This window comes from Haliotis cracherodii, unplaced genomic scaffold (genome assembly GCF_022045235.1).
Source record: "Haliotis cracherodii isolate W230 unplaced genomic scaffold, xgHalCrac1.p SCAF_4, whole genome shotgun sequence".
NCBI classification, from domain to species: domain Eukaryota; kingdom Metazoa; phylum Mollusca; class Gastropoda; order Lepetellida; family Haliotidae; genus Haliotis; species Haliotis cracherodii.
In genome coordinates, this window is record NW_027266297.1 from 32,363,590 (window position 1) to 32,390,161 (window position 26,572).

Consider the following 26,572-nt stretch of genomic DNA (forward strand, 5'->3'; position numbering starts at 1 on the left):
TTCACCTTTCAAGGCAAGCATGGATTGTTGAAGACTTATTCTGCACCCGAGTTTCACGGGTCCATTGGAAAGGAAGATAAAGGCGGGTTATTTAATTTACATCTATATTCTGACTGTTTACTCAAGATACAGATCAATACAGCAAGAGGTGATTAGTAATACCTAGTTACATAGAAACAACGTATCGATCCCATACAAGGAACTTATTACACAAAACCAATGTACCAATCACACACAAGGACCTAATTACACAGAGACAATGTACCAATCACACACAAAGACAATGTATCAATCCCATACAAGAAACTAGTTACAAAAAGACAATGTACCAATCTCATACAAGGAAAGAATTGCATAAAGACTCAGAGGCAATATACCAATCCCACACAAGGAACTAATTACACAGAGACAATGTACCAATCCCACACAAGGAACTAATTACACAGAGACAATGTACCAATCCCATACAAGGAACTAATTACACAGAGACAATGTACCAATCCCACACAAGGAACTAATTACACAGAGACAATGTACCAATCCCATACAAGGAACTAATTACACAGAGACAATGTACCAATCCCACACCAGGAACTAATTACACAGAGACAATGTGCCAATCCCATACAAGGAACTAATTACACAGAGACAATGTGCCAATCCCACACAGGGAACTTATTACACAGAGACAATGTACCAATCCCACACATGGAACGAGTTGCACAGAGACAATGTACCAATCACACACTAGGAATTAATTACACAGAGACAATGTACCAATCCCATACCAGGAACTAATTATACAAAGACAATGTACTAATCTCATACAAGGAACTAATTACACAGAGAGACAATGTACTAATCTCATACAAGGAACTAATTACACAAAGACAATGTACCAATCCCATACCAGGAACTTATTACACAGAGACAATGTACCAATCCCACACAAGGAACTAATTACACAGAGACAATGTACCAATCCCACACAAGGAACTAATTACACAGAGACAATGTACCAATCCCACACAAGGAACTAATTACACAGAGACAATGTACCAATCCCACACCAGGAACTAATTACACATAGAGACAATGTACCAATCCCACACCAGGAACTAATTACACAAAGACAATGTACCAATCCCACACTAGGAACTAATTACACAGAGACAATGTACCAATCCCACACCAGGAACTAATTACACAGATAATGTACCAATCCCACACAAGGAACTAATTACACAGAGACAATGTACCAATCCCACACAAGGAACTAATTACACAGAGAGACAATGTACCAATCCCACACCAGGAACTAATTACACAAAGACAATGTACCAATCCCACACAAGGAACACATTACACAGATAATGTATCAGTCACATGTAAGATACTACTGGTGACGCTTTTTTTTCTCCTTCAAAAGCCATGCCAGTATAGAAAGCGCTTATATACCATTTTCGGAATGTTAGAATACTCAGATACTTAATATGAATCAAAATAATTAACTGGGCGAGAAAGACCGACTAAAAGCTTATATATATATATATATATATATATATATGACGTCATAGTGTAAGAGAAATTGGGCGTCCATCACTGTGACGCAGCAAACATGAGGTCACAGCACGTGAAGCAATAGTTATGTTGGTGTTATTAAATGTACTAATGCATGTTGTTTTTCGAAATTGTGTTTGAAATATATTGTCACGCTTACTTTAAATAACAACGAATCCGCAACATGGTATTTTGCAATTTGCATGGATTAAGTTACATATTTGATTATGCCTCTCGGTCGGGCTTGAGAAAGAAGTGCGTTTACTGTTAATATTTTCGCTTAGCGGATTTGCGGTAATCAGCAACATCATGGTCTAATGTGCACTAGAATGCAAAATATTAAAATGTCATGGCCAGGTGTACCAGTGGTTGATCGCCTTTGCAAAGACCCAAACCATTGTTTGTTTGTTTGTTGTTTAACGCCGCACTCGGCAATATTCCAGGTATATGACGGCGGACTGTAAATAATCGAATCTGGACCAGAAAATCCAGTGATTTATATTACTAGCATACGATGGTATACAATGATATGCGTGGCCACCCAATTCATTTAGTCGTCACTTGCGTCAATCATAAATTGCTGGGGACTTATATTCTTACCCAGAATCAGCACGGAAGGGATGCAATGGATGTTTGTTTGTTTCATTGTTTTTTAACGCCACACTCAGCAATATTCCAGCTATATGACAAAAGTCTGTAAATAATCGTGTCTGGACCAGACAATCCAGTGATTGACATCATGAGCATCGATACATACAATTGGGATACGATGACATGCATCAACCAAGTAAGCGAGCATGACCACCCGATCCCATTAGTCGACTTTTTACGGCAAGCATGGGTTTACTTTACATAACAACAAACAAAACTTTTTAAGGGAATGTTTATTTTGACTTTGAAATAATAAACTGCCGGCAAAAGAAAGTATACACCCATGTTTGATGATGGCTAATAATGAAGCAAACACGAAATGGTTATTCGATGGTGATTTGTTTAATACGAGTATCACAACTGTGTTTTTTACCTTTGTTTTACAGTGTTTCGTCAACTGTCTTTGGCCTGGTATAATGCTTTGATAATCTCTGTAATCTTTTAGTCAAATCCGATTACTTCCAAGTGTATACTTTGTTTTTAGTTTATTTATAAAAGGAATCTGATTACAGAAATATACCTCGTGTGGTCTTAGGCCGTAGGATAGATTGTTTACTATATTAATCTATCCTAGCAACCGTTGATGCTTCTTATACCTTCGAAACATATAAACCTTTGTTTGAGACATGTAATCACCGTAATTCCATAATTGTCAGTGCCAGTGAACAAGCATATGGCAACTTGCATGATTAAAGAACAAATTCCATCCTAACAATCATCAAATCCGTTCGAAGTGTCAACGATAATGTGAAGATAAGGGCCTTATTATCATTAACACCGTTATCATCAGCACATGCATCGAACAAACCAAATTCTCGTAATTGCATTCTTCCCGACAAAGAATATTTTTCTGTTGATAATGAAAATTATAGGTGAAAGTTAATCCAGAAATCAGTGTTAATCGATGTGATAAAAAATGTGTATGGCAATCCTCACAGCATCGGCGATTTGTCGCGATCGAAATCCTCCGGTGGCGTCATTAGTGGGCCCCATGTGACATATGGCCTCGTGCCTACCCTGGCAAAAGGTGTGATCACATGAGTGAGGTAATCAAACTGGCCGCTGTGACGTTCATCCCGCCCCCGAGTGGGAGGATGAGCCACGGAAGGCTGGCGTATAAAGGAGCTGGTGACAGTGGCCTCGATGCTCAGTTGGGCTCAACGACGTGTAGACCCGAGAGGACCCGCCTTGGCCGAAGTTTGGTAACAAGAACAGAAAGCAACGGCCAATTGTTTTGGAAGAAAACATCAAAATTTTGTAAAGAAACTTCAGCAAGAAACTTAAGGTGAGTCTTAATTCTATATGAACTTTATATCAATAATAGATTTAGACTTTAGCGTTATTGTTTTCTTTTTGATAAGATTAGTACAATCGAATTGTGATCTGTACAGTAAATTGATAAAGCATGTATTTGATATCTTTAGATGAAACATATTTTATTGAAGATATGGAATAATTCTCCAAAACAAATCTTAGTTCAGTTGTTTATAAAACAAGAGGGTTTATAAATAATTCGACTTATTTCACAACCATAAAAGTATATTTTGTTTATAATTACAAAAGGTATATGCAGCATATACAAAATACTTCAGTTTTATAGTTGTAATGAAATGTATCTCCTTTCTATTAATGCTATAAATATATATATATATATATATATATATATATATATATATATATATATATATATATATATATACATATATATATATATATATATATTATCATAAAACATGTGAATTCTAATACAGACATACATTTTGATTCGGTAACATCCAAATATTGTCCGAGGTTTCTTGTAAAGTAGGACCGGAGACCTTTTCCAAATAGAAATGTCCACCAAATAATGTACAAAGTAACTGTACACAAAAGTATGTTTTTAAAAATCTATCACGTCTGTACTGTAGTGACAATATGACATTATGCAGTTGAACAGTGTCTGAATTATTATACTGTAGGGCGCGTAAACTAATTATGTCAAAAGTGCCTCGTAAGGATATTTATTTAATCGCCTTTCTTAACACCACGTGGACAATAACATAATCAACATCACGTATTATCCCACCTGCTGGGATCAGCCTCTCCAGTTGTCGTCTGCTTCTTCCAGAACCAAAGATGAGCGGCCTAACACCTGGGAGATACATGCTGAAACTTTTGAAAGAATCGTCTGCTGCCAAGCGGGTCGTCTCCACGTCTGCACGTGCTGAACAGAGCGCCACAGTACTGAATGTCGAGGGTTTAAGTTTAGAACAACAGGTACTGATACCTTACATCGAACTTATGTCTCTTTGTGGTAACGTGCCGATCGTCTCATTCAAGAGTAGTCAAAATAGACGGATGTCCTCGAAAGCATTGGATGAATATTGTTTGTGGCTTTAGTCCAGTTATTATTGAAATGGTTTAGTCGTTTGCATTTCTACCTATATCAATCTGCATGACGACCTGTCAATTAAAGAAACACTTTTTTTCCATAATGATGAAAAAAATCTCTACTAAAAGCAGAGCATGAGCATATGTTATGAATCACTATCAAAAACCCCCTCCATATACAGACGCAATATGGCCTCCAGATAAGCATTTAAGGGTTGTATTTACATTGCATAAGTTGTATTTGAGTATTTTGTGCAGGAGGAATTTATCGATCCTATTACATTCTAGATAGAATTGGCGTGTTTACTTTCGTATTAGCATTACCTAGTCATTATTTGGATCTGATGTGATACTTAATATCATCATCATTTATTGAAACATCAACTCGCAGAACGAAGGACACAATGGATTGTTCCATGCAAAAACATTGAAATCATGTTAGATAAATCCTTTATGACACACAGGTTTTAATTACATACAGTCCTATTGCAATACAGAAGTATGAATACGACCATAGGCAGGATCTACGGGTAGTGAGTTCGAATATCAGATTATTTACGTTGAAGATCCTTTATCCATCCCCACATGCCCTCATATATGTGAAATATAAGATGGGGTAAGTGTAGGCCAGACCGTGTATCCTCATGCTAAGTTTATTCATGGACATGGCTGAACACACTTTGGAAATATTCACCCATGATTTGTTTCTGTTAGAATGCATTCTGAAAATAAAAGCTCCTTCCCATAATTACAGTGCCCCCTACGTCGCACGATGGACTCCCTAGAGAGTTTGATGAAAGCCCCAATATCGAACGACGCAGTACAACCACAAACACAGGAATATGAGCCACAACCCTTTGAGGCAATCCCAGGCCCCAAGGGTTTACCGTTCTTCGGAACAATATTTGACTACTTCAAGAAAGATGGCCTCCGTTTTGACAAAATGTTTGAGGTAAGCAAAGGATAACTCGTTATGTGTACGTGAACATGCACCAGAACGTATGTGATCGCTCAAGAGATAATATGATCTCATCGCAGGTATCATAGGCTTTTATCCAATTCCCCTTTACATTTTACTTTTGATGACACTAACATCATTAGTTTTCCTTTTTTGCGTTAATTCTGTTTGCACAAACATGTACCATGTCTTGTAACAAATGTCGTCCTTTAATAAGGGACTATAGTCTAGGACCTGGTGTCCATAAGAAGTCTAGATATTGTTAACAGGGCCACGCTTGAAATTGTCTCGATGTAGTTAGGGTAAATAGTAATTGTAGACATTTTGAGTTAGAAGAAAAACAAAGTGAGATTTGGACGACTTGAATCTAACATGCCAGGACTGCCTATCAACCCAAGCTCAGATCATCTTTAGTTTAAGAATGCAACTTTTGAACTGTATAACAGTTGTATACTCATTCATATGCAGGCCTACAGACAACGATCTCTCGAATTTGGACCTATCTACAAGGAGAAATTTGGACCAATCACGAACGTGGTGATCAGTGATCCGGATGTATACCAGAAGGTTATAAGGTCAGAGGGCAAGACGCCCATTCGCCGGGAGATGGAGCCTATGGCACACTACAGAACACAGAAAGGCATCGGTCTTGGACTCGTCAATTCGTAAGTATCATCTTAGTTTGCCCCTTAAAATGTTCCCAGAAAAATGGACGCCGGGACTGATGTCCTTGGATAAACATAAAAATATGATTCTATACATTATTTATACGCGTATGTGTTTATGATGCTAGAGACCATATGCAGTGTAGGATATCGGTTGTGTTGCATCTTCTCGAGCCATACAATGTAGGATAGAAACTCTCAGAAATAAACTTTTTTATGAATAATCTAGTTTTTACTCATGACAATACAATAATAACCTGACCTTCACCTTCAGGCAAGGTGCGGAGTGGCACAGGTATCGAAGAGTGGTCAGCAAGAAGATGCTGAAACTGAAGGAGGTGACAGACTTCTGTCAGCCAATGAACGAGGTTGGGGATGACTTCGTTGCAAGGCTAAGGGAAGCCAGCGACGCCACATCCAAGGAGGTCCCAGAACTTGAGAAGGAACTATTCAAGTGGGCAATGGAATGTAAGTTTCCGATGAATTGGAACAGAACAATTCAGATGGGACGGAGTCAGTTCGGACCATTACATCTTCTACTTCTAAAGGTCAAGGTTACAATTAATGACATACGAACCTAGAGGGAATCTTATCAATAATGTGTGATGTTTTAAAGTACTCGCTATATACGTAGTGTATAGTGTTCCTGTTGTCACAACTAAAATATATCTGAAAAATACGTACATGTATTTCACAGTACATACTTCAGCAGAGTCAAATGGTTCATATTAAAACTTTATTGAAATGCAGTATCTTTTAAGGAATGGGACATTTTCACATCAAATAGGATTTTTTTATTTCACTTAGTAATACAAAACCCGTCTTTGTTTATGAATACATAAATACATATATTAATATATTAAATAAGCGACAAACGGTTTCAGTGTAAATAAACACGGTGCTTCCTATTACAGCAATCGGCACCTTCCTGTTTGAGGAGCGCATCGGCTGCCTCAGCAGTCAACCCCATCCTGAAGTCAAGTCCTTCATCGACAACCTGCAGGGCTTGTTCAAGCTGATGCAGCCCCTCATGTACAATCTCCCCATATACAAGGTCTTCCCTACCAAGCTGTGGAAGCAGTATGAAGCATATTCCGATAACGTCTTAGAATGTGGCAGATACTTCGTAGATAAGGTAGTTATGTGTCTTCGTCGGTTCCAGCGTTGCTTGTTTTAAACGTTTGTACCGTATAATCGACCTGTGGATATCCGGGGTAGAATAAGTCTTCAGCATCCCATGTTTGCCGTAAAAGGCGACTATACTTGTCGTGAGAGGCGACCAACGGGTTCGGGTGGTCAGGCTCGCTGACTTGGTTGACGCATGTCATCGATCTCAATTGCGTGGATCGATGCTCATGATTTCAATCACTGGATTGTCTGGACCAGCCTCGATTATTTACAGACCGCCCTCATATAGCTGAAGTAATGCTGGGTGCGGCGTTGAACAACAAACAAACAAATAATCAAACCGAATAATCACACGAACAAAGTTATAAGAGGTGTCTTAGGTGACGCTGCTCGACATGCTGAGTTGCGTTATGACAGGATATGTTAATAATGGGTTCGAATCCCAGATTCTCCCTGATCACCACTCTAGGTCTGGAGCACCATCTCGTGGGTTTCACTACAATTGTAGACGTTGACGGCCTGTGTTACTTCAGGATTTTCATTCCACATTTCACAAACACTATAAATGAAATTCTTTTCGGAGTGGTGTTAAACACTCTCGCTCAACCAATCAGTCAGTCTTTATTCATGACACTGAAGAGTCAAATTCCTCAGGCATGGTTTATTATATATGACCAAGCCTTCAAAGGAATAAAGACATCCTATTTAGTTCTGTTAGCGTTGTATTCTCAGTGGTTATAAGCTGGTATCATACGAGTAGAAATAGTCAAGTATGTAATAGCAGAATGTATGACACAAATGCCATCGCCATTTTGAATTCCAGCATACACTGAAATGAACGGTAGTAGCAATTTTAGCACCAAGCGCTCAGTAGCAGTTTCTTACTTTATTTGTGTCTATTTTCCAGAAAGTGAAAGCCTTACAGAGCTCCATGGCAGATGAGAACGGTCAAGAGAAGGGCGCCTTCCTCACCTACCTCCTATCCCAGGAGTCCTTGTCCCCTGAAGAGGCCGCAGAAACAGCAGTTGACCTCATGATGGGTGCCGTGGAAACGGTAAGGGTCTTATAGGATAGTACACATACATCAAGATGGTTTGTCGTAAACCTTTTCATTGAAAGAATCCAAAACCTGTATGAAATCAAAGACTGATAAATTTTCTAGTCACAATGTATCAGTTCTATTATAAGAATGGAACACAAAGCAAATGGATAATGTAACTATACTTCAACTTGGAACCATGGCCCTGGCCTTATACCGTATACTAGTACACCTTGGCCCTAACGTTATACCAAATATACCTTGGCCCTGGCCTTATACCGCATACTAGTATACCTTGGCCCTAACCTTATACCGGGTATACCTTGGCCCTAACGTTATACCGTATATACCTTGGCCCTGGCCTTATACCGTATATACCTTGGCCCTGGCCTTATACCGTATATACCTTGGCCCTGGTCTTATACCGTATATACCTTGGCCCTGGCCTTATACCGTATACTAGTATACCTTGGCCCTGGCCTTATACCGTATATACCTTGGCCCTAGCCTTATTCCGTATGCTAGTATACCTTGTCACTGGCCTTACACCGTATATACCTTGGCCCTAGCCTTATACCGTATATACCTTGGCCCTAGCCTTATACCGGGTATACCTTGTCCCTGACCTTATACCGGACATACCTTGGCCCTAGCCTTATACCGTATATACCTTGGCCCTAGCCTTATACCGTATATACCTTGGCCCTAGCCTTATACCGTATATACATGTACCTTGGTTGGTCGTATCCCATTGTGTGGATCGATGCTCATGATGTCAATCATTGGATTGTCTGGTCCAGACTCCATTATTTTCAGACCGCCGTCATATAGCTGGAATATTGCTCAGTGCGGCGTTAAACAACAAACAAACAAACACAGAGTGACACAATGACATATAACACACGCACATACATATACATGTATATTATGTTTCTCATTACAGACCTCGAATGCTACTGTATGGTGCTTGTACAGCCTGGCCAAGAACCCTGAGGTGCAGGAGAAGCTGCACTCAGAGATCAATAAGGTGCTGTCCCACAACGCTGAAATAACACCCCAGAAGCTGGCACAACTGCCATACGTCAAGGCCGTGCTCAAGGAGACGTTCAGGTAGGTTGAGGGGCGGTCGGGTAGCCTTGTGGTTAAAGCGTTCGCTCGTCACGCCGAAGACCCGGGTTCGCTAAAAGCGGCGTAAAACCAAACTCACTCACTCAGGTAGGTTGCAGTACGGGAGGACGAGGCACTATTTGTCACACACTATGACATACACAGAGAGTCGACATGCTTACCGTGAGCTCCTAGATTGGACCGGGAGTCTATATTCTCCCAGGTGTTGGAGTTGAATGCCTTTGTTGGATGTCGGCTGAATCACACAATGGCTAACCAGTAGCGCTGCATCAGTAATGAGCTGATTGGAACATCGTGCGAATTTCACACAGAGATCCCAATCAGAACGTTACGTAGGGTGTGAAATGCAACCCATCAGTAGACCAAAACTGTTTGAAGCTTCAGTTTCATAACTGCTTTAACACAACACAATGTTTATTGTTCTAACAATTTACTTGTGCATGATACCAAACTGTCGGGCAATAGAAAATATACATCCATGTTTGATGGTGGCTATAATGAAACCAACAAGAAATGGTTATTCAGTGGTGATGTATTTCAAAGGGATATCATAGTTGTGTTTTGGGCCTACGTTTGCAGTGTTTCGGGAACTGTATTCAGCCTAGTAACGTTTTGCTTACGTTTGCAATTTATTGGTCAAATTGGTTAGTGTTGACTTTCTTTTACCCGGCAGTTTATTTTCATTCAGACATAGTTCAGTATTTCAACATCGCATGTTATTATTTTAGATTATATCCAATCACATTTGCCACAAGCCGAATCTTGCCAGACAAGATGGAAGTCGGAGGTTTCGAGATCCCTGCTGGGGTAAGTAACATGGAGGCTCAAAAGTTAAAAGAGGGCGAGGCTGGGGGAGGGGACTGGTGGCGCAGTCTTAAAAGGCGTCGCAATTCGCAGTATAAAATTATGTTCTTTACTTGTGCCAGACACCTAAATATATTGGGTTCGAATCCCGATTCGCCCTGATTAGGTTACTAGGTTTGTCAGCACCATACCCGTGATCATGGGTTTCACTGAAGTGGTAAACGTTCGAAGTCCTGCATCATTTCGGAATTTCAAACAACATTAAGCTGACACGCCATGTAGTAACCCAACTGAGTCATTTATTGTGCTTCCACATTCATATAAACTTTTCATTTCCATATTTAACAAACAAAGCCACACTGTCACACTTGAAATGCTCGTGTTTGGTATAAATACGCATGACATATGTATATTTAGTATTACAATGAATCATTTTACAGACACATGTGCAGGCCAATCTCTTCGGGATGTTTCGTAACCCAGAACTCTACTCAGAACCAGAGAAATTTCAACCTGAAAGATGGTTGCGTGGCAACACAGACAACAAACAGAAAGCTCTATCTAACCTGATCTGGGGCCATGGCGCTCGCATGTGCATTGGACGTAGATTCGCTGAGCAGGAGGTTCATTTAGCACTAGCAAAGGTAGGTTGACAACAATATGGTTTGTCGATATCTTAATTGATTAGCTTCAGCAAAGGAGAACAAAAGGACAGTTCAAAATCGTAGGTAATAGGATGGATGGAAGGACCCCCAAAAGCCAGGACAATGTATACTAGGTTCCGTCGTTGCTGACTTGGGTAGGGTCAGTTTGAGGAACGCAGGTCTCAAACGTTTTCCTTGTCGAACTCTTCATTGATTGTGGGAAAGTATTGCACTTTGTTCTATGGTATGCATATGTGGATGTATTAATTTCTCTGAAACACACATGCAAATATCAATAATAACAATGACACCAGGTGAGGTTCTATGGGTAATCAGTTCCCAAAAGGTGTTCCTCGTGTAATGCAAAGGTAGATTTTCGCAGAAATGTTTGTTTGTCTGTTGTTCAACGCCGCACTGGGCAATATTCCAGCTATATTACGGTGGTCTGTAAATAATCGAGTCTTCACCAGACAGTCCAGTGATTGACATCATGAGCATCGAGCAACGTAATTGGAATACGATGACATGCATCAACCAAGTCAGCGAGCCTTACCACCCGATCCCGTTAGACGCCTCTCAAGACAAGCATAGTCGCCTTTTACGGCAAGCATGGGTTGCTGAAGACCTATCCTACCCCGGGGCTTCACGAGTCGTATCAGATACAGAAAACGTATAAGAATGTGAAGGCTAGTGTTATGATCAGCCAGTTACGTGTATCTCAATCTTAATCCAGCTAGCCAGGAATGGTCATCACAAGAAGTGCACTTACCGTATCAGATTGACATCGTGTAAAGCAAGGCGTTTTTCGTTACATTTCATCAACCATTATTACATTTCAGATCGTCCAGAACTTCAAGCTTGAATATCACCACGAGGACTTGGAGCCTGTTCTCAACACTGTGATGACCCCAGACCGGCCAGCCAAGATTAGTTTCGTCCCAAGGCAATCAGCATAGACACAGACAAGCCAATGCCACTTGTGAAGCAGTGATGTGTCTACCCAGTCATGATGCCAGACATTCCAAACTTTTCATAACGCTCGTACTTACGGTGCTAATTCTGGTTAATGCTTATGTTGGTTCTGAGTATAATTGGTTTGTGAGGTTAGCTGTTATTAAGTTTACATTCAAACTGGCCGTTTGGTGAAGCAAAATCATTCTGACATGGTACTTTGAAGGTAGTCATATAGTTGCTGTGGTATCGCAGCACTGTGCTTACTGTTGCACCGTTGTGCTTTGGTATCGCTGCAATGTGCTTAGTTTTGCAGTATTGTGCTTTGATATCGTTGCGCTGTGCTTAGTGTTGCAACATTGTGCTTTGATATCGTAGCGCTGTGCTTAGTGTTGCAACATTGTGCTTTGATATCGTTGCGCTGTGCTTAGTGTTGCAACATTGTGCTTTGATATCGTTGCGCTGTGCTTAGTGTTGCAACATTGTGCTTTGATATCGTTGTATCATTGTGCTGTGGTATCGTTGCACTGTTTTACAGTTGCAGCATTACACTTTGGTATACAAGCATTAGCCTGCTGTAGCTGATACATGCATGGAGCTGTGATGTAGAAGCTTGACATGAAACAGTGTACCATTAACTGTCCCAGCTTTGGTTGCGAGTATAAGTGTTACACAATGGTGGCACGCAACTCGCCTATACCTTCGCTGTACACATAATGTACCTGTAAACGATGTAAGGTCAATTGTGTTGGTTCTTGTAGAACCTTACAATCCCATCACCTACAGACTTATCTCAAAATGTAGTCAGCAATCGGAAGTATGTCTAAGACTACAATTCATAGGGTCTGTTCGCGGATCTGTTCAAAGTCAGGCAATGCAGTTTTCGGCATCTTCCTAAACTGAAAAGCACGGTGTCTTTCAAATACAATTTAAGACGTGACCCGGAAATGTCAATGTAAATTGTAGAACGGGAATCAACATAAAATGATTTATGTACCGAATTCCGAGATGCACTCGATTAAGACTTACAACACCGTATATGACGATGGCCAGTATCAATGGCTTGGCTTGGAGCGCCAAGTAGTAACTACATGCCGATGGGGAAGGGACACCTTGCGACATAGGACTATTAACAGCTTATGTCTTTTCGAGAAGCCTTTGTATTACTTATATCTGAGAACACGGCACCTTACCTCGCCCTTATCTTTCGATTGCAAGGTTCCCTTCTACTCTATGGCAAAAATTCTACTAACATATGGAACCTTATTTCGAATAAAACAAAGGGAGTTGGTTACATATGTTACGATTGTGCGTTCGTTTAAATGATAATAATTGAAACAAGTCTTCTCATAAGATTTGAATTTTGGAAAAAGGACTTGTCAGGGAGAGTGAGTTTGCATCAGGAGAGTAGTGTATTCTGCTGGGCATGTGATTGATGCAATGTGATATTTATAAAATAATTTACTTTGTAACCTGAACTGAAATTCATTACTTATTCATTTCTTGCCACTATTTAAGTTTCAAACCGTTGGTCAGTGGGGATTTTATCTAGTAAACTTACTTCTTACACAATGGGGCATAGTACTGTACTGACACCCTCTATTTTTTCATACTGATGTACAGTACTTGATATACACTTAATGCACTTATATATACGTAACATAAAAATATCAACGTCTTTCCTTTCATCAGCGAACAGAGCAAAGGATTGACTTAGGTAACAGATCTAGGGTAAAAATTAAGGCAACGTTTTGCGTTTCTAAAAGATTTCATTATGGAGTTAGGTTTCATGGCCCAGCTTAATATTCTATTTTCAATGAACTGATAATTGATTATCAGCAAGGGCAGTTCTCAATATTACAATGATAATTGTACTTGGACTCCTTACAAAGTCCAAACTGAAGTTTGAATAATACATATGAATACCTGGCATATGCCTGGTGCAATGTGTTCATAACAAAAACATATCAAAACATTAAATACTGCCCTTGCTGAATATCATTTTGAAATTAATGAATGCTTTTCATGGCGTCTTTTCGAAATAAAAGATGTTCGAGTGAATGAGAAATATATAGTTTGTCTTTTTTGTGTCATTACAATTTGTTTTAATACAATATTCGTTTGTTGTTTAACGCCCAACTCAGCAATCGAGTCTGGACCAGACAATCCAGTGTTTGTTGTCTAACGCTGTACTCAGCAATATTCCAGCTGTATGACAGTGGTCTGTAAATAATAGAGTCTGGACAAGACAATCCAGTGATTGACATCATGAGCATTGACCTGGTCCATTATTTGCAGACTGCCATAATATAGCTGCATGGGCTGTCGGGTAGACCAGTGGTTAAAGCGTTTGCTCGTCACCCTGAAGACCCAGGTCCGATTCTCGACAGGGGTACAATGTGTGAAGCCCATTTGTGGTGTCCCCTCTGCGATATTGCTGGAATATTGCTAAAAGTGGCGTCAAACCAAACTGACTCACTCATATATCCGGAATACTGCTGAGTGTGGTGTTATCCAACAAACAAACAAACACTGACCGGAATTGTTATGCTTTAGGAATAATAAAAACAGATACTAATGAAGAAATCACAGAATTTTATTCATTATAAGGTACATGTGTATGTGTACATGACATTGGTAACTAATATTGTGTAGCAGGTGCAGTAATGGACATATTCTACGGATATACAGCTCATATTCATTAAATATGAATATATGACTCAAAGGTTGAGGAGACCCCACTCTGTCTATTGGACCATGTCAATGATGATTGTACATAGGAGGTAGACTGACATCACATATTCTGTAAAAACCTGAATTAACCTGAATTAACAATAGTAGGTGGTTGAGTGAGATAGGTTTAATATTGTGCCATCGTATCATACTATGATGTCAACACACAATAACATTTAGAAAGTGGTCATTTGGAACAAATGTTATATTTGGGATAACACTTTCTTAGTAAAGTACAGATTCTAGTACCTAATCCCCTGCATACCAGCACTCAAAGTCAGCCATCAAACCCACTCAGCCGCTGAGGCTTCCACTCGGTGGATGAGTGGGTTAGAACACTGACCTTGTGTGATGGTGTGCTGGAAATTAGGTGCCTCACACTGGCAGTGTGGGTTCGAATCTCGGATGGGACTCAACCGCCCAAAAAGTACTAGAATCTGTACCTTACGAAGGAAGTGTTATCCCAAATAAAACATTACTAATATCATGTGTCTGCTCAGTGTGAGAGGAAAATGCAAACCAATTTGTTGAAACTCACTAAAGCGGAAATGACAAACTATGAAACATAATCTGTTTGATGCTGATATTCGAACCATCATAGGATGTTGGCAATGATAAACATGCCTAATGGACATTAATTTGCACAGTGAATTATTGTGCATGAAGCAGATTGGGTCATCCGTCCCTGTAAAGTATGTATCCATAAACCCAGGCAAAATATGTAAGCCTGCAGGATCATTAAGAGTGTGAAAGTATTATTTCAGGTCCAGATCATATGTTGTTTTAAAGATATAGAAAAATATACGTCAATGAAACATTTCAAATAAAAAGATGTTACATCAAGGATTTGTTTTTTTCACAGAATTTTTTTTTCAATGTTCTTTCATGGTGAAAATCTAGATATAAGTTATAATACATTTATTCATAAAAAATGAAAGCGCGATCACATAACTGTATCAATACCTGAAAACCTTCAAAGTAAATGAGAAGAGATTTTAGTCATGTGATTCTCAAAATTCAGGTAAGAATAAGATCAAAGATAATGTTAGTTAATGTTGTGTTTGCAGCAAAGTTGTACATTAACTTAAAATAGAAACATACATCTCCACATCACTTGATACATAGTCAAGGCACCAAGAGAGGGAGTCGGGGCACACAGAGGAACCTTGTTCCATGTTGTTCTGGATTATCCAGGGTATTATATCCCCGTTCAATCATGATAGTGAGTGAGTGAGTGAGTTGGGTTTAACGGCGCTTTTAACAGTATTCCAGTTATATCGCGGTGTGTCAGCTTAATGGAAAAATGGAAAGCCCGATGTGATGCAGGTCTCAGACGTTTACAACTTAGGTGAAACCCACGAGCACGGTTATGGTGCTGACAAACCAAGAAACATAATCAGGGCGAACTGGGAATTCTAACCACAATCATAGGTTTCTGCCCAAGGGACGCAACTCTGCACAGCGAATCACAGTACCTTAGATGACTGGGCCTACCGTGCCCACTTCAATCATGATTAATACACTTGACACAATTACAATAAAATCCGCATTTCAGAAGAGACACCGCCATCTCCATTATCGCCGGTCCTGTGAAGATTCTGGGTAAGAATAGTTCAGCAACCCATGCTTGTCCTAGGAGGCGACTAACGGGATCGGGTGGTCAGGATCACTGACTTGGTTGATGCATGTCATTGCATCCCAATTGTATACATCAGTGCTCATGATGTCAATCACTGGATTGTCTGGTCCATATTCAATTATTTACAGACCGCCGTCATATAGCTGCAGTATTGCTGAGTGCGGCGTTAAACAAACAGACTTGTAATTTGAATCGGGCTCAAAACAAAACTACGGTGGCAATTGGGTTCAGGGTACTTGTAGCAGAATGGAGATATAATACCCAGGATAATCAAGGCTGTCCATGTCTAGGCATTGTAATTAGTGCCATGTTTAACAGCTCTAATGATAAACATCAAATATTGCAGTTAGCAGACAAGAAAAGTTCTGTTTGATAAAGAATTGACTTCAATTTTTTTTTTTTTTTATTGAGGCATACATGTAAAAAAATATGTTGTGCATACTGTGTAAATTCACGTAGACCTTCATTGGTTTTTATGTTCATAAAACTATAAATGCCAAAAAAACATTGTAATCAATTCTTATTAATATACATGTCAATAAAATTAATTTCACAGGCAGCTTACTTAATGATTAACAAACAAACAACTGTAGACAACAACCTCAGTGACATCGTTCAGTGCAATAATGAAACACAAGCCTCTTCCATTCTAGTGTCAGCCAATCAGGAAGCAGTAGTCTGTTAGTGGGCGTGGCATAATTGTGTTCCGGTTTATGGCAAAAACAATTGCTTGGCTAGCCATTCAAATAGCTTGCTGCTGTATAATCTGTTTACTGTAAAACCTTAATTCTAGAGAAAAATGTCCCGATTAACATACTTCCCGACTATCAAATAATGGGTGTAAATAATGGGTAATATTGCTGTAAATAGATACAATTGTCTGGAAGGTGAGGTTTCAGGACAAATGAGGTTTCACTGTAGCTGTTGTCAAGGCAAAGCTTTGTATAGTACCTGAATCACATAGAAACATTATTACATGAAAAACATATAAAGATCTTGTATCATAACAAAACAGAACTAGCTCCTGCTTCATCCGACGTCATCACTGGCAACCATGGCAACTAGGCACTCTCTATAACCCCATAGTGTAAATTCAACTTACAGGCATAAAGACTCACTTAGATTTTTTTTATTGTTCTTCTATATATCTGTAGTTGTCAGAGTAACTGATTTAGTTTGAACAAACAGTAAAGATGTAGAAATGTATTCAGATTATTTACAATTTGTATGGGTATTTGTCCACATTCTCTATGTTAGCATCACCTGGAGCTATCTTGTACTGTCCATTAGAATTGTAACTAGCTCTTACAATTCATCAGGTAAATGGTTGGTTGGTTTGTTGTTTAACGCTGCACTCAGCAATATGCCAGCTATATGACGGCAGCTTTCAAATAATTGAGTCTGGACCAGACAATCTTGCCTTTAAACATATGTCCAGTGTTCTCGTTGCCAAGTTGACACAATCACACATTTGACAGTCCATATGAAAGAGGATGATAACAAGTTCAAAGAAACATAATATTATGTTCACAAAACAAACTCAATTTCTGAATTGGAAGTACATGTAAAAGATTAACAATCAGTGTTGAATATTCACAGTCAATATAACAATATAAACATAACTGAAACAGCAACAAGGTAACAATTCTACCATGGCTTCGGGCAGCACCTAGTTGGTCAATATAAAAGTTAACATTGCTCAATTTCAAGGAACCATGTAGCAAAGGAATGTTGTTCAGAAATTATTCGACTTCGAAAATAGAGTTATGGAATAGTAATTACCTATTGTGTCATTGTTAATAATACATTTACAACTGACGAGTAGGATCAGATACATTTGTTTTGTTTGTTTGTTTAACGCCGCACTCAGCAATATTCCAGCTATATGAGGGCGGTCTGTAAATAATCGAGTCTGGACCAGACAATCCAGTGATTAATATCATGAGCATCGATCCAAGCAATTGGGATCAATGACATGCATCAACCAAATCAGCGAGCCTGACCACCTGATCCCGTTAGTCGCCTCAATACTAAATAGAATCAAGGTATAACCATAAAACTCAAAACATGGAAGATTAAACAATCTCCTACAGGTGTAATAAGCTTGGTAGTCATACACGAAGTGTTGTATTCAACCATTACAAAATGAGTTCCTATTCTCCATGATTACTCCAGCAAGAGCTTTGCCATCTGTTAGGAAGGTCTGTCATATGGTTTTAAATGGTAGTGTGAGAAAAGTAGTGGAAAAGTATTTTATTATATCACCTTGTAAATGCCTGATCTGGCTGGAAAGCCCAAAATTGACAAAGGTCATTTATATTTACCACTTTGGTGAAACACAAATTATGACTTTCATCGGGTTTGATGGTTAGGTTTGCATTGTTTGTTTGTTTGTTATTTTACGCCCCACTGAGCAATATTCCAGCTATATTGGCCTGTAAATAGTCAAGTCAGGACCAGACAATCCAGTGATCCATGTTGATAGCAATGATCCGCACAGTCGGGGTATGAACACATGCTACGAACACGTCACTGAGTCTAACCACTCGATCCATCTTGTCGCCCCTATAAAATACATGCACAGGTTGCTGGGGAAGTATCACACACTTGTAAACAAGTGAGTGAGTTTGCTTTTACACTGCTTATAGCAATATCCCAGTAATATCAATGGGCTTCACACATTGTACCCATGTGGGGAATCGAACCCGGGTCTTCGGCATGACGAGTGAATTTTAATCACTAGGCTACCCGACTACCCCAGTTGTATACAAGGTGTCATTCATTGTTTCTTCATGCATCTACTGACAATTAACAGGTGATTATTTGAAATAGTTGCACACAAAACACACATCCAAGGACAACAACAACAATGTATCAGCTGAGTGAGTGAGTGAGTGAGTTTTACGCCGCTTTTAACAGTATTCCAGTTATATCACGGCGTGTCAGCTTAATGAGGGAGGAAAGCCCGAAGTGATGCAGGTCTCAGACGTTTACCACTTCAGTGAAACCCACGAGCACGGGTATGGTGCTGACAAACCTAGAAACATAATCGGGGCGAACCGGGATTCAAACCCACAATCATAGGTTTCGGGCGTGCCTAAGGGACGCAACTCTGCACAACGAATCACGGCGCCTTAGACGACTGGGCCACCCGTGCCCCCTGTATCAGCTGAAGAGCTGAGGGTCTCAGTCAGGTTCTAGACACACACAGTCACAACTCACGTCCCTCTCTGGAATTCTGCAGATCAGCAGAAATTTGTCACCCTGTATTGGAAATTAATGCACTTAGACTACAGCAACTGATACTCAAGATACATCATCATCATCATCATCATCTAAGGTTGTGTTTATTGACTTCATGTATCTGGGAAGAGATGGGTATATGTTCAGGAAACAAACTTAACAATAATGTTCCAGTGCCCTGATTCATTATTAGTAGCCCTAAACATATTATAACCTGTCTGTCCAAATGAGATCAGTCCAAAGGAGAGGTTTACACAGCCAGAACATGACTACACAGAAAAATATTACACCTTCCAAATAGCACAACCAAATTCATCATGAACTTCTTGTGAGTGAGGTGTCGGCTTCATGTGAAAGAGCAGAGTGAAGCATGAGTATAGTGCTAACAGACCATGGATTATGATTGGGGCAAATCTAGATTTAAACAAAGCAAGTAATATGTTATGTGAGGTACGACTGTCATTCTTCAGGTGCTTAAGGTTGACTGACAGAAGTACAAAAAATACATGTTATGTTAGTGTCCATTATATCAGTATAAAGGGGATTGGGCTGTCTTGTTATATCTTAATGCACATTCATAAAACTATCTGATCATTGAGAAATGATCTTGTTCTAGACCATTGGTAGATGTATTCCGTGATTCATTCTCTGCTTTCACATCTGAAAAATAAATAAATAGATCTCCCAATGAGCAATGTAAACAAATGTTGAAATTAATGTGTAAAGAGGTTTGTAGAAATTGATGTTTTTGTCTGATTGATAGTGTTTGCTGATGTCATTTTAAGAAATCTAAACTTGTACATACGTCCATGTACTACCATGCTTGGAGAAGATATACACTACTGAAGAGAAGCCAAAAACACCCAATTCTTTTATACTACAGTTAGTCTGTCATAGCAGACTTTTAGAAGGTGATGTGAAATGGGAGTTTAACGTCGCGTTCAAGATTATTGCACTTATATAGCGACGTGCATGCACGTGTGTGTGTGTATGTGTCAGCTTGTACTAGTCCGAACTGGTGCTGATTTATAGTGCTAGCCCACTGAGATACCATGCCACAGTTTAACATGAATACCCCACTCAGACACAGTATACTGACTCCGAGCCGACCAGTCCTTGTTTCAGTCCCTTAATGCCGAGTACCAGACAGGGTAACAACAAGTACCATCTTTTAACATCTTTTGTTATGACGCGGCCGGGGATTGCACCTCAAACCTTCTGCTCTTCGGGCGGACACTCTACCACTAGACCACGGAGGCGGTCCCGATGAGTATAAGGATCTATACTGAAACGTCACTATCACAGTATAATTTACAAAGTTGTTATCCATAATGTTTTTGCTATAATTTGTTCTTTGAATTCTTTTTAGTAGTATATTATGAAATTGCCTGTGGAACCCTTTAAAGGCTGAATTGTCTGTTGGGACAAATACACCTACCTGCAAGTGTGGTTACTGCCTCTATTTGCGACACGTATTGTACGACCCGCAGTGACTGCACTTGAGGCCCAAAACATGCCACTTGATATTGCTAACCTGTCGCAGAGACAATTTTGATGAAATATCATTGACATGAGGATTATGAACAAAACTAACAAAATAAGCTCTGATTTTTCTAAAATCTTTACCTTATCAGACAGATTTAGTTTTCACATGGATTTCATTCAAAGGGAGACAACTCTACAACAATAGGGATTAGATTTGGTTGGTTGGTTTGTTGGTCGATAGCCGCACTCAGCAATATTCCAGCTATATTACGGCGGTCTGTAAATAATTGAGTCTGGACCAGACAATCCAGTGATTAATATCATGTGCATCGATCCACGCAATTGCGATCGATGACATGCATCAACCAAGTCAGCAAGCCTGACCACCCGATCCCGTTAGTCGCCTCTTATGGCAAGCACGGGTTGCTGAAGACCTATTTTACCCTGGCGTCTTCACGGGTCAGTAGGGATTAGAATAAAATGATACTACTGTTAAACAGAAGTTACTGTATAAATTTGTTTCAAAACAGAATGAGTGCAGATAAAATACAAATCCTGAATTTATAATGAGGGGAAAGGGAAAGAGGGTGCATGAGTGATTTTCTGTATATTTTATCTCATTCCTTCTTATTATTGTAATTTCATGAAGGTGCAGGGCAGTATGGATTTGTATAGGCAAGGCAATGTGAATGTCAGTCTCCACTGAAGTCTCTACATGTCTGTACCTTGTGACAGTCCCTACACAGAAGTCTCTACATGTCTGTACCTTGTGACAGTCCCTACACTGAAGTCTCTACATGTCTGTACCTTGTGACACAGAAGTCTCTACATGTCTGTACCTTGTGACAGTCCCTACACAGAAGTCTCTACATGTCTGTACCTTGTGACAGTCCCTACACAGAAGTCTCTACATGTCTGTACAATATGACAGTCCCTACACAGAAGTCTCTACATGTCTGTACAATATGACAGTCCCTACACAGAAGTCTCTACATGTCTGTACCTTGTGACAGTCCCTACACAGAAGTCTCTACATGTCTGTACCTTGTGACAGTCCCTACACAGAAGTCTCTACATGTCTGTACCTTGTGACAGTCCCTACACAGAAGTCTCTACATGTCTGTACCATATGACAGTCCCTACACAGAAGTCTCTACATGTCTGTACCTTGTGACAGTCCCTACACAGAAGTCTCTACATGTCTGTACCATATGACAGTCCCTACACAGAAGTCTCTACATGTCGGTACAATATGACAGTCCCTACACAGAAGTCTCTACATGTCTGTACAATATGACAGTCCCTACACAGAAGTCTCTACATGTCTGTACCTTGTGACAGTCCCTACACAGAAGTCTCTACATGTCTGTACCATGTGACAGTCCCTACACGGAAGCCTCTACATGTCTGTACCATATGACAGTCCCTACACAGAGGTCTCTACATGTCTGTACCTTGTGACAGTCCCTACACAGAAGTCTCTACATGTCTGTACAATATGACAGTCCCTACACATAAGTCTCTACATGTCTGTACCTTGTGACAGTCCCTACACAGAAGTCTCTACATGTCTGTACCATATGACAGTCCCTACACAGAAGTCTCTACATGTCTGTACAATATGACAGTCCCTACACATAAGTCTCTACATGTCTGTACCTTGTGACAGTCCCTACACATAAGTCTCTACATGTCTGTACCATATGACAGTCCCTACACAGAAGTCTCTACATGTCTGTACAATATGACAGTCCCTACACATAAGTCTCTACATGTCTGTACCTTGTGACAGTCCCTACACAGAAGTCTCTACATGTCTGTACAATATGACAGTCCCTACACAGAAGTCTCTACATGTCTGTACCTTGTGACAGTCCCTACACATAAGTCTCTACATGTCTGTACCATATGACAGTCCCTACACAGAAGTCTCTACATGTCTGTACCATATGACAGTCCCTACACAGAAGTCTCTACATGTCTGTACAATATGACAGTCCCTACACAGAAGTCTCTACATGTGTCTACCTTAAAACAGTCCCTACACAGAAGTCTCTACATGTCTGTACCTTGTGACAGTCCCTACACAGAAGTCTCTACATGTCTGTACCATGTGACAGTCCCTACACGGAAGCCTCTACATGTCTGTACCATATGACAGTCCCTACACAGAGGTCTCTACATGTCTGTACCTTGTGACAGTCCCTACACAGAAGTCTCTACATGTCTGTACCATATGACAGTCCCTACACAGAAGCCTCTACATGTCTGTACCATATGACAGTCCCTACACAGAAGCCTCTACATGTCTGTACCATATGACAGTCCCTACACAGAAGCCTCTACATGTCTGTACCATGTGACAGTCCCTACACAGAAGCCTCTACATGTCTGTACCATATGACAGTCCCTACACAGAGGTCTCTACATGTCTGTACCATATGACAGTCCCTACACAGAAGCCTCTACATGTCTGTACCATATGACAGTCCCTACACAGAAGCCTCTACATGTCTGTACCATATGACAGTCCCTACACAGAAGTCCCTACATATCTGTACCATATGACAGTCCCTACACAGAGGTCTCTACATGTCTGTACCTTGTGACAGTCCCAACACAGAGGTCTCTACATGTGTCTACCTTGTGACAGTCCCTACACAGAAGTCTCTACATGTCTGTACCTTGTGACAGTCCCTACACGGAAGTCTCTACATGTCTGTACCTTGTGACAGTCCCTACACAGAAGTCTCTACATGTATGTACCTTGTGACAGTCCCTACACAGAGGTCTCTACATGTCTGTACCTTGTGACAGTCCCTACACAGAAGTCTCTACATGTGTCTACCATAAAACAGTCCCTACACAGAAGTCTCTACATGTCTGTACCTTGTGACAGTCCCTAGACAGAAGTCTCTACATGTCTGTACCATATGACAGTCCCTACACAGAAGACTCTACATGTCTGTACCTTGTGACAGTCTCTACACAGAAGTCTCTACATGTCTGTACCATATGACAGTCCCTACACAGAAGTCTCTACATGTCTGTACCATATGACAGTCCCTACACATAAGTCTCTACATGTCTCTACCTTGTGACAGTCCCTACACAGAAGTCCCTACATGTCTGTACAATATGACAGTCCCTACACAGAAGCCTCTACATGTATGTACCTTGTGACAGTCCCTACACAGAGGTCTCTACATGTGTGTACCTTGTGACAGTCCCTACACAGAAGTCTCTAGATGTCTGTACCTTGTGATCGTCCTACACTACAGATCCACATGTATCTACCTTGTGACAGTCTCTACACAGAATGTCCACATCCATGTCCTTATATTCATCAGGCATCTCTGTGTTGGCAATCTCTTCATCCACGTTCTCCCACACTTCATCCATCTTCACTATGGACTGGTTGCACACAGGGCAGGCATAGTTTCTACATCACAAACAACATCACTGCTACAATAGTGTTTTATGAGAATCGACCTACATTGGAATGATATCTGACTTGGTGACATGGTTCCCATTGTCAGGAGGGTCTAGATGATTAAGAAAGTGTTGTGTTTGAAATTGGAGCATTTTCTAGAACTATGTGATATGATTCATCATCTTTGGTTCAATTGATCTAGAGCACAAAATTAATTTAGCTTTTGAGAAAAGTGTTGTTTGAATTCAAATTTCTATTTTTATAGAACTATTTAAGCTTTTTTCTGATAAAATATGAATCAGGATGTAAAACAAAAGTGTTACATACCCTGTCTTGAGTAGATTTGCGAAACAGTCTCTGTAAATGGAAAAAACCCATAAACAGAACATTAGATGACATAGGCTTAAGGGTAAAAGAATATCTTGTAATAAGTTCACACATTTTGAAAACACCATGTCAAGTAAAGGCACTTATCGTAATCCAGGTTAAGTTAAACCAACTCACAAAACACATTTGAGATAAGTAGTTGTTGCACAGAAGTTAGGCAAACATATTTGGTTTGCTACAGGTAGACATGGAGTACGCATGTTGGGCACATGCAGGTGAGGTGAGGTGAAATGGGGTTTAACGTCGCGTCCAAGATTATTGCACTTATATAGCGACGTGCATGCACGTGTGTGTGTGTGTGTGGCTGCTTCTACTAGTCCGGCCTGATGCCGATTTATAGTGTTAGCTCACTGAGATACCTTGCCACAGTTTAACATGAATACCCCACTCAGACACAGTATACTGACTCCGAGCCGACCAGTCCTTGTTTTAGCCCCTTAATGCCGAGCGCCAGACAGGGTAACAACAAGTACCATATTTTAATGTCTTTTGGTATGACGCGGTCGGGGATCGAACCCCGAACCTTCCGCTCTCCGGGCGGACGCTCTATCATAAGACCACGGAGGCGGTCGGGCACATGCAGGTCATGATGATGAAATTGACTACGCTACCGTGGACATGTGTGTTGCTCATAAGACTTAAGAGGTCGCTGAGACAAGTCAATACAAGAATTCTTAAACAGTTGTTTGATAGAAGTTAATTACAAACAAGCATGAAATACTCATATCCCCCACCAATTTGTAATGTCCTGTTGTGTGCAATGCATGAGCTCCTTTGAACTACGTTCACTGGGCCTTTTTGTATTCAATACTGCGAGAAGATATTATGTGCCATGTTTGGTGAAGAAATTTTCAAGATCTGCTCCGGAAACGAGGACTACCGCCATTTTCAGTCTAAGTCAAAGTCATTGCCATGGAAACTCGAAAAAATCTTCTCTTTTTAAATCCCAAACTATTAAAAGACACCAGTTCACCACTAGACCTATCTATGTGCCAAGTTTGGTGAAGAAATATGGTATGGATTTCAAGATCTGCTTCGGAAACGAGGACTACTGCCATTTTCAGTCTATATCAAAGTCGTTGCCATGGTAACTCGAAAAACAACTTTTTAAAAAATCCCAAACTATCAAAAATCACCAGTTTACCACTAGACCTATCTATGTGCCAAGTTTGGTGAAGAAATATGGTATGGATTTCAAGATCTGCTTCGGGAACGAGGACGATTGCCATTTTCAGTCTAATTCAAAGTCGTTGCCATGGAAACTCGAAAAATAACTTTTTTTAAAAATCCCAATCTATCAAAAGGCACCAGTTCACCACTAGATCTATCTATGTGCCAAGTTTGGTGAAGAAATGTTTTGTTGGCACTGTTTTCAAGATCTGCTCCAGAAACGAAATGTGACGGACGGCCGGCCGGAAGGATGGAAGGACAGATGGACGGCACCCATTCCTATATCCCCCGCCACGAATGTCAAAGCTAGGTAAGCATGTCCGATGTGTTGAAGATGGCTACTGGCAATGGGAAATAGCGGTTGAAAGAGAAATGGACAGCATCATTGTCGATCTTGGTCTGACGAGTTGGATCAGATACAGTTTGTTGGTTTGTTGTTTTGTTTAACGCCGCACTAAGCAATATTCCAGTTATATGACGGCGGTCTGTAAATAATCGAGTCTGGGCCAGACAATCCAGTGATTGATATCATGAGCATAGATCCATGCAATTTGGATTGATGACATGCATCAACCAAGTCAGCA

The 26,572-nt window shown here is 40.2% G+C and overlaps 2 protein-coding genes across 4 annotated transcripts in view; one reads left to right on the forward strand and one right to left on the reverse strand.

The window, feature by feature from the left end:
• Positions 1 to 3,372: 3,372 nt before the first annotated feature.
• Positions 3,373 to 13,266, forward strand: LOC139480076 (cytochrome P450 10-like). Its single transcript, XM_071263056.1, has 11 exons — positions 3,373 to 3,496; positions 4,319 to 4,467; positions 5,336 to 5,533; positions 6,008 to 6,204; positions 6,479 to 6,672; positions 7,119 to 7,339; positions 8,240 to 8,386; positions 9,315 to 9,481; positions 10,228 to 10,306; positions 10,744 to 10,947; positions 11,787 to 13,266. Exons 2-11 carry the CDS (start codon positions 4,327 to 4,329, stop codon positions 11,901 to 11,903), a joined length of 1,665 nt encoding a protein of 554 aa, XP_071119157.1. The 5' UTR covers positions 3,373 to 3,496; positions 4,319 to 4,326; the 3' UTR covers positions 11,904 to 13,266.
• A 1,451-nt stretch (positions 13,267 to 14,717) lies between these two features.
• LOC139478803 (RING finger and CHY zinc finger domain-containing protein 1-like) overlaps positions 14,718 to 26,572 on the reverse strand; it is a 43,626-nt gene continuing 31,771 nt past the window's right edge. For all 3 annotated transcript variants that reach the window (XM_071261436.1, XM_071261437.1, XM_071261435.1), the window contains exons 6-9: positions 24,759 to 24,788; positions 24,296 to 24,440; positions 20,952 to 21,047; positions 14,718 to 20,173 (exon numbers count right to left, since the gene is read on the reverse strand). In XM_071261436.1, coding sequence (XP_071117537.1) covers positions 20,973 to 21,047; positions 24,296 to 24,440; positions 24,759 to 24,788 — 250 coding nt within the window. In that variant the 3' untranslated portion in view covers positions 14,718 to 20,173; positions 20,952 to 20,972. The remainder of the gene's footprint in view (positions 20,174 to 20,951; positions 21,048 to 24,295; positions 24,441 to 24,758; positions 24,789 to 26,572) is intronic.

Bases quoted from the DNA above. Each gene is read 5' to 3' on its own strand.
- LOC139480076 (XM_071263056.1), top strand. From the start codon at position 4,327: ATGAGCGGCCTAACACCTGGGAGATACATGCTGAAACTTTTGAAAGAA. The intron at 6,673-7,118 runs GTAAGTTTCCGA...TTCCTATTACAG, and splicing joins ATTCAAGTGGGCAATGGAAT to CAATCGGCACCTTCCTGTTT. The intron at 10,948-11,786 runs GTAGGTTGACAA...ATTACATTTCAG, and splicing joins TTCATTTAGCACTAGCAAAG to ATCGTCCAGAACTTCAAGCT.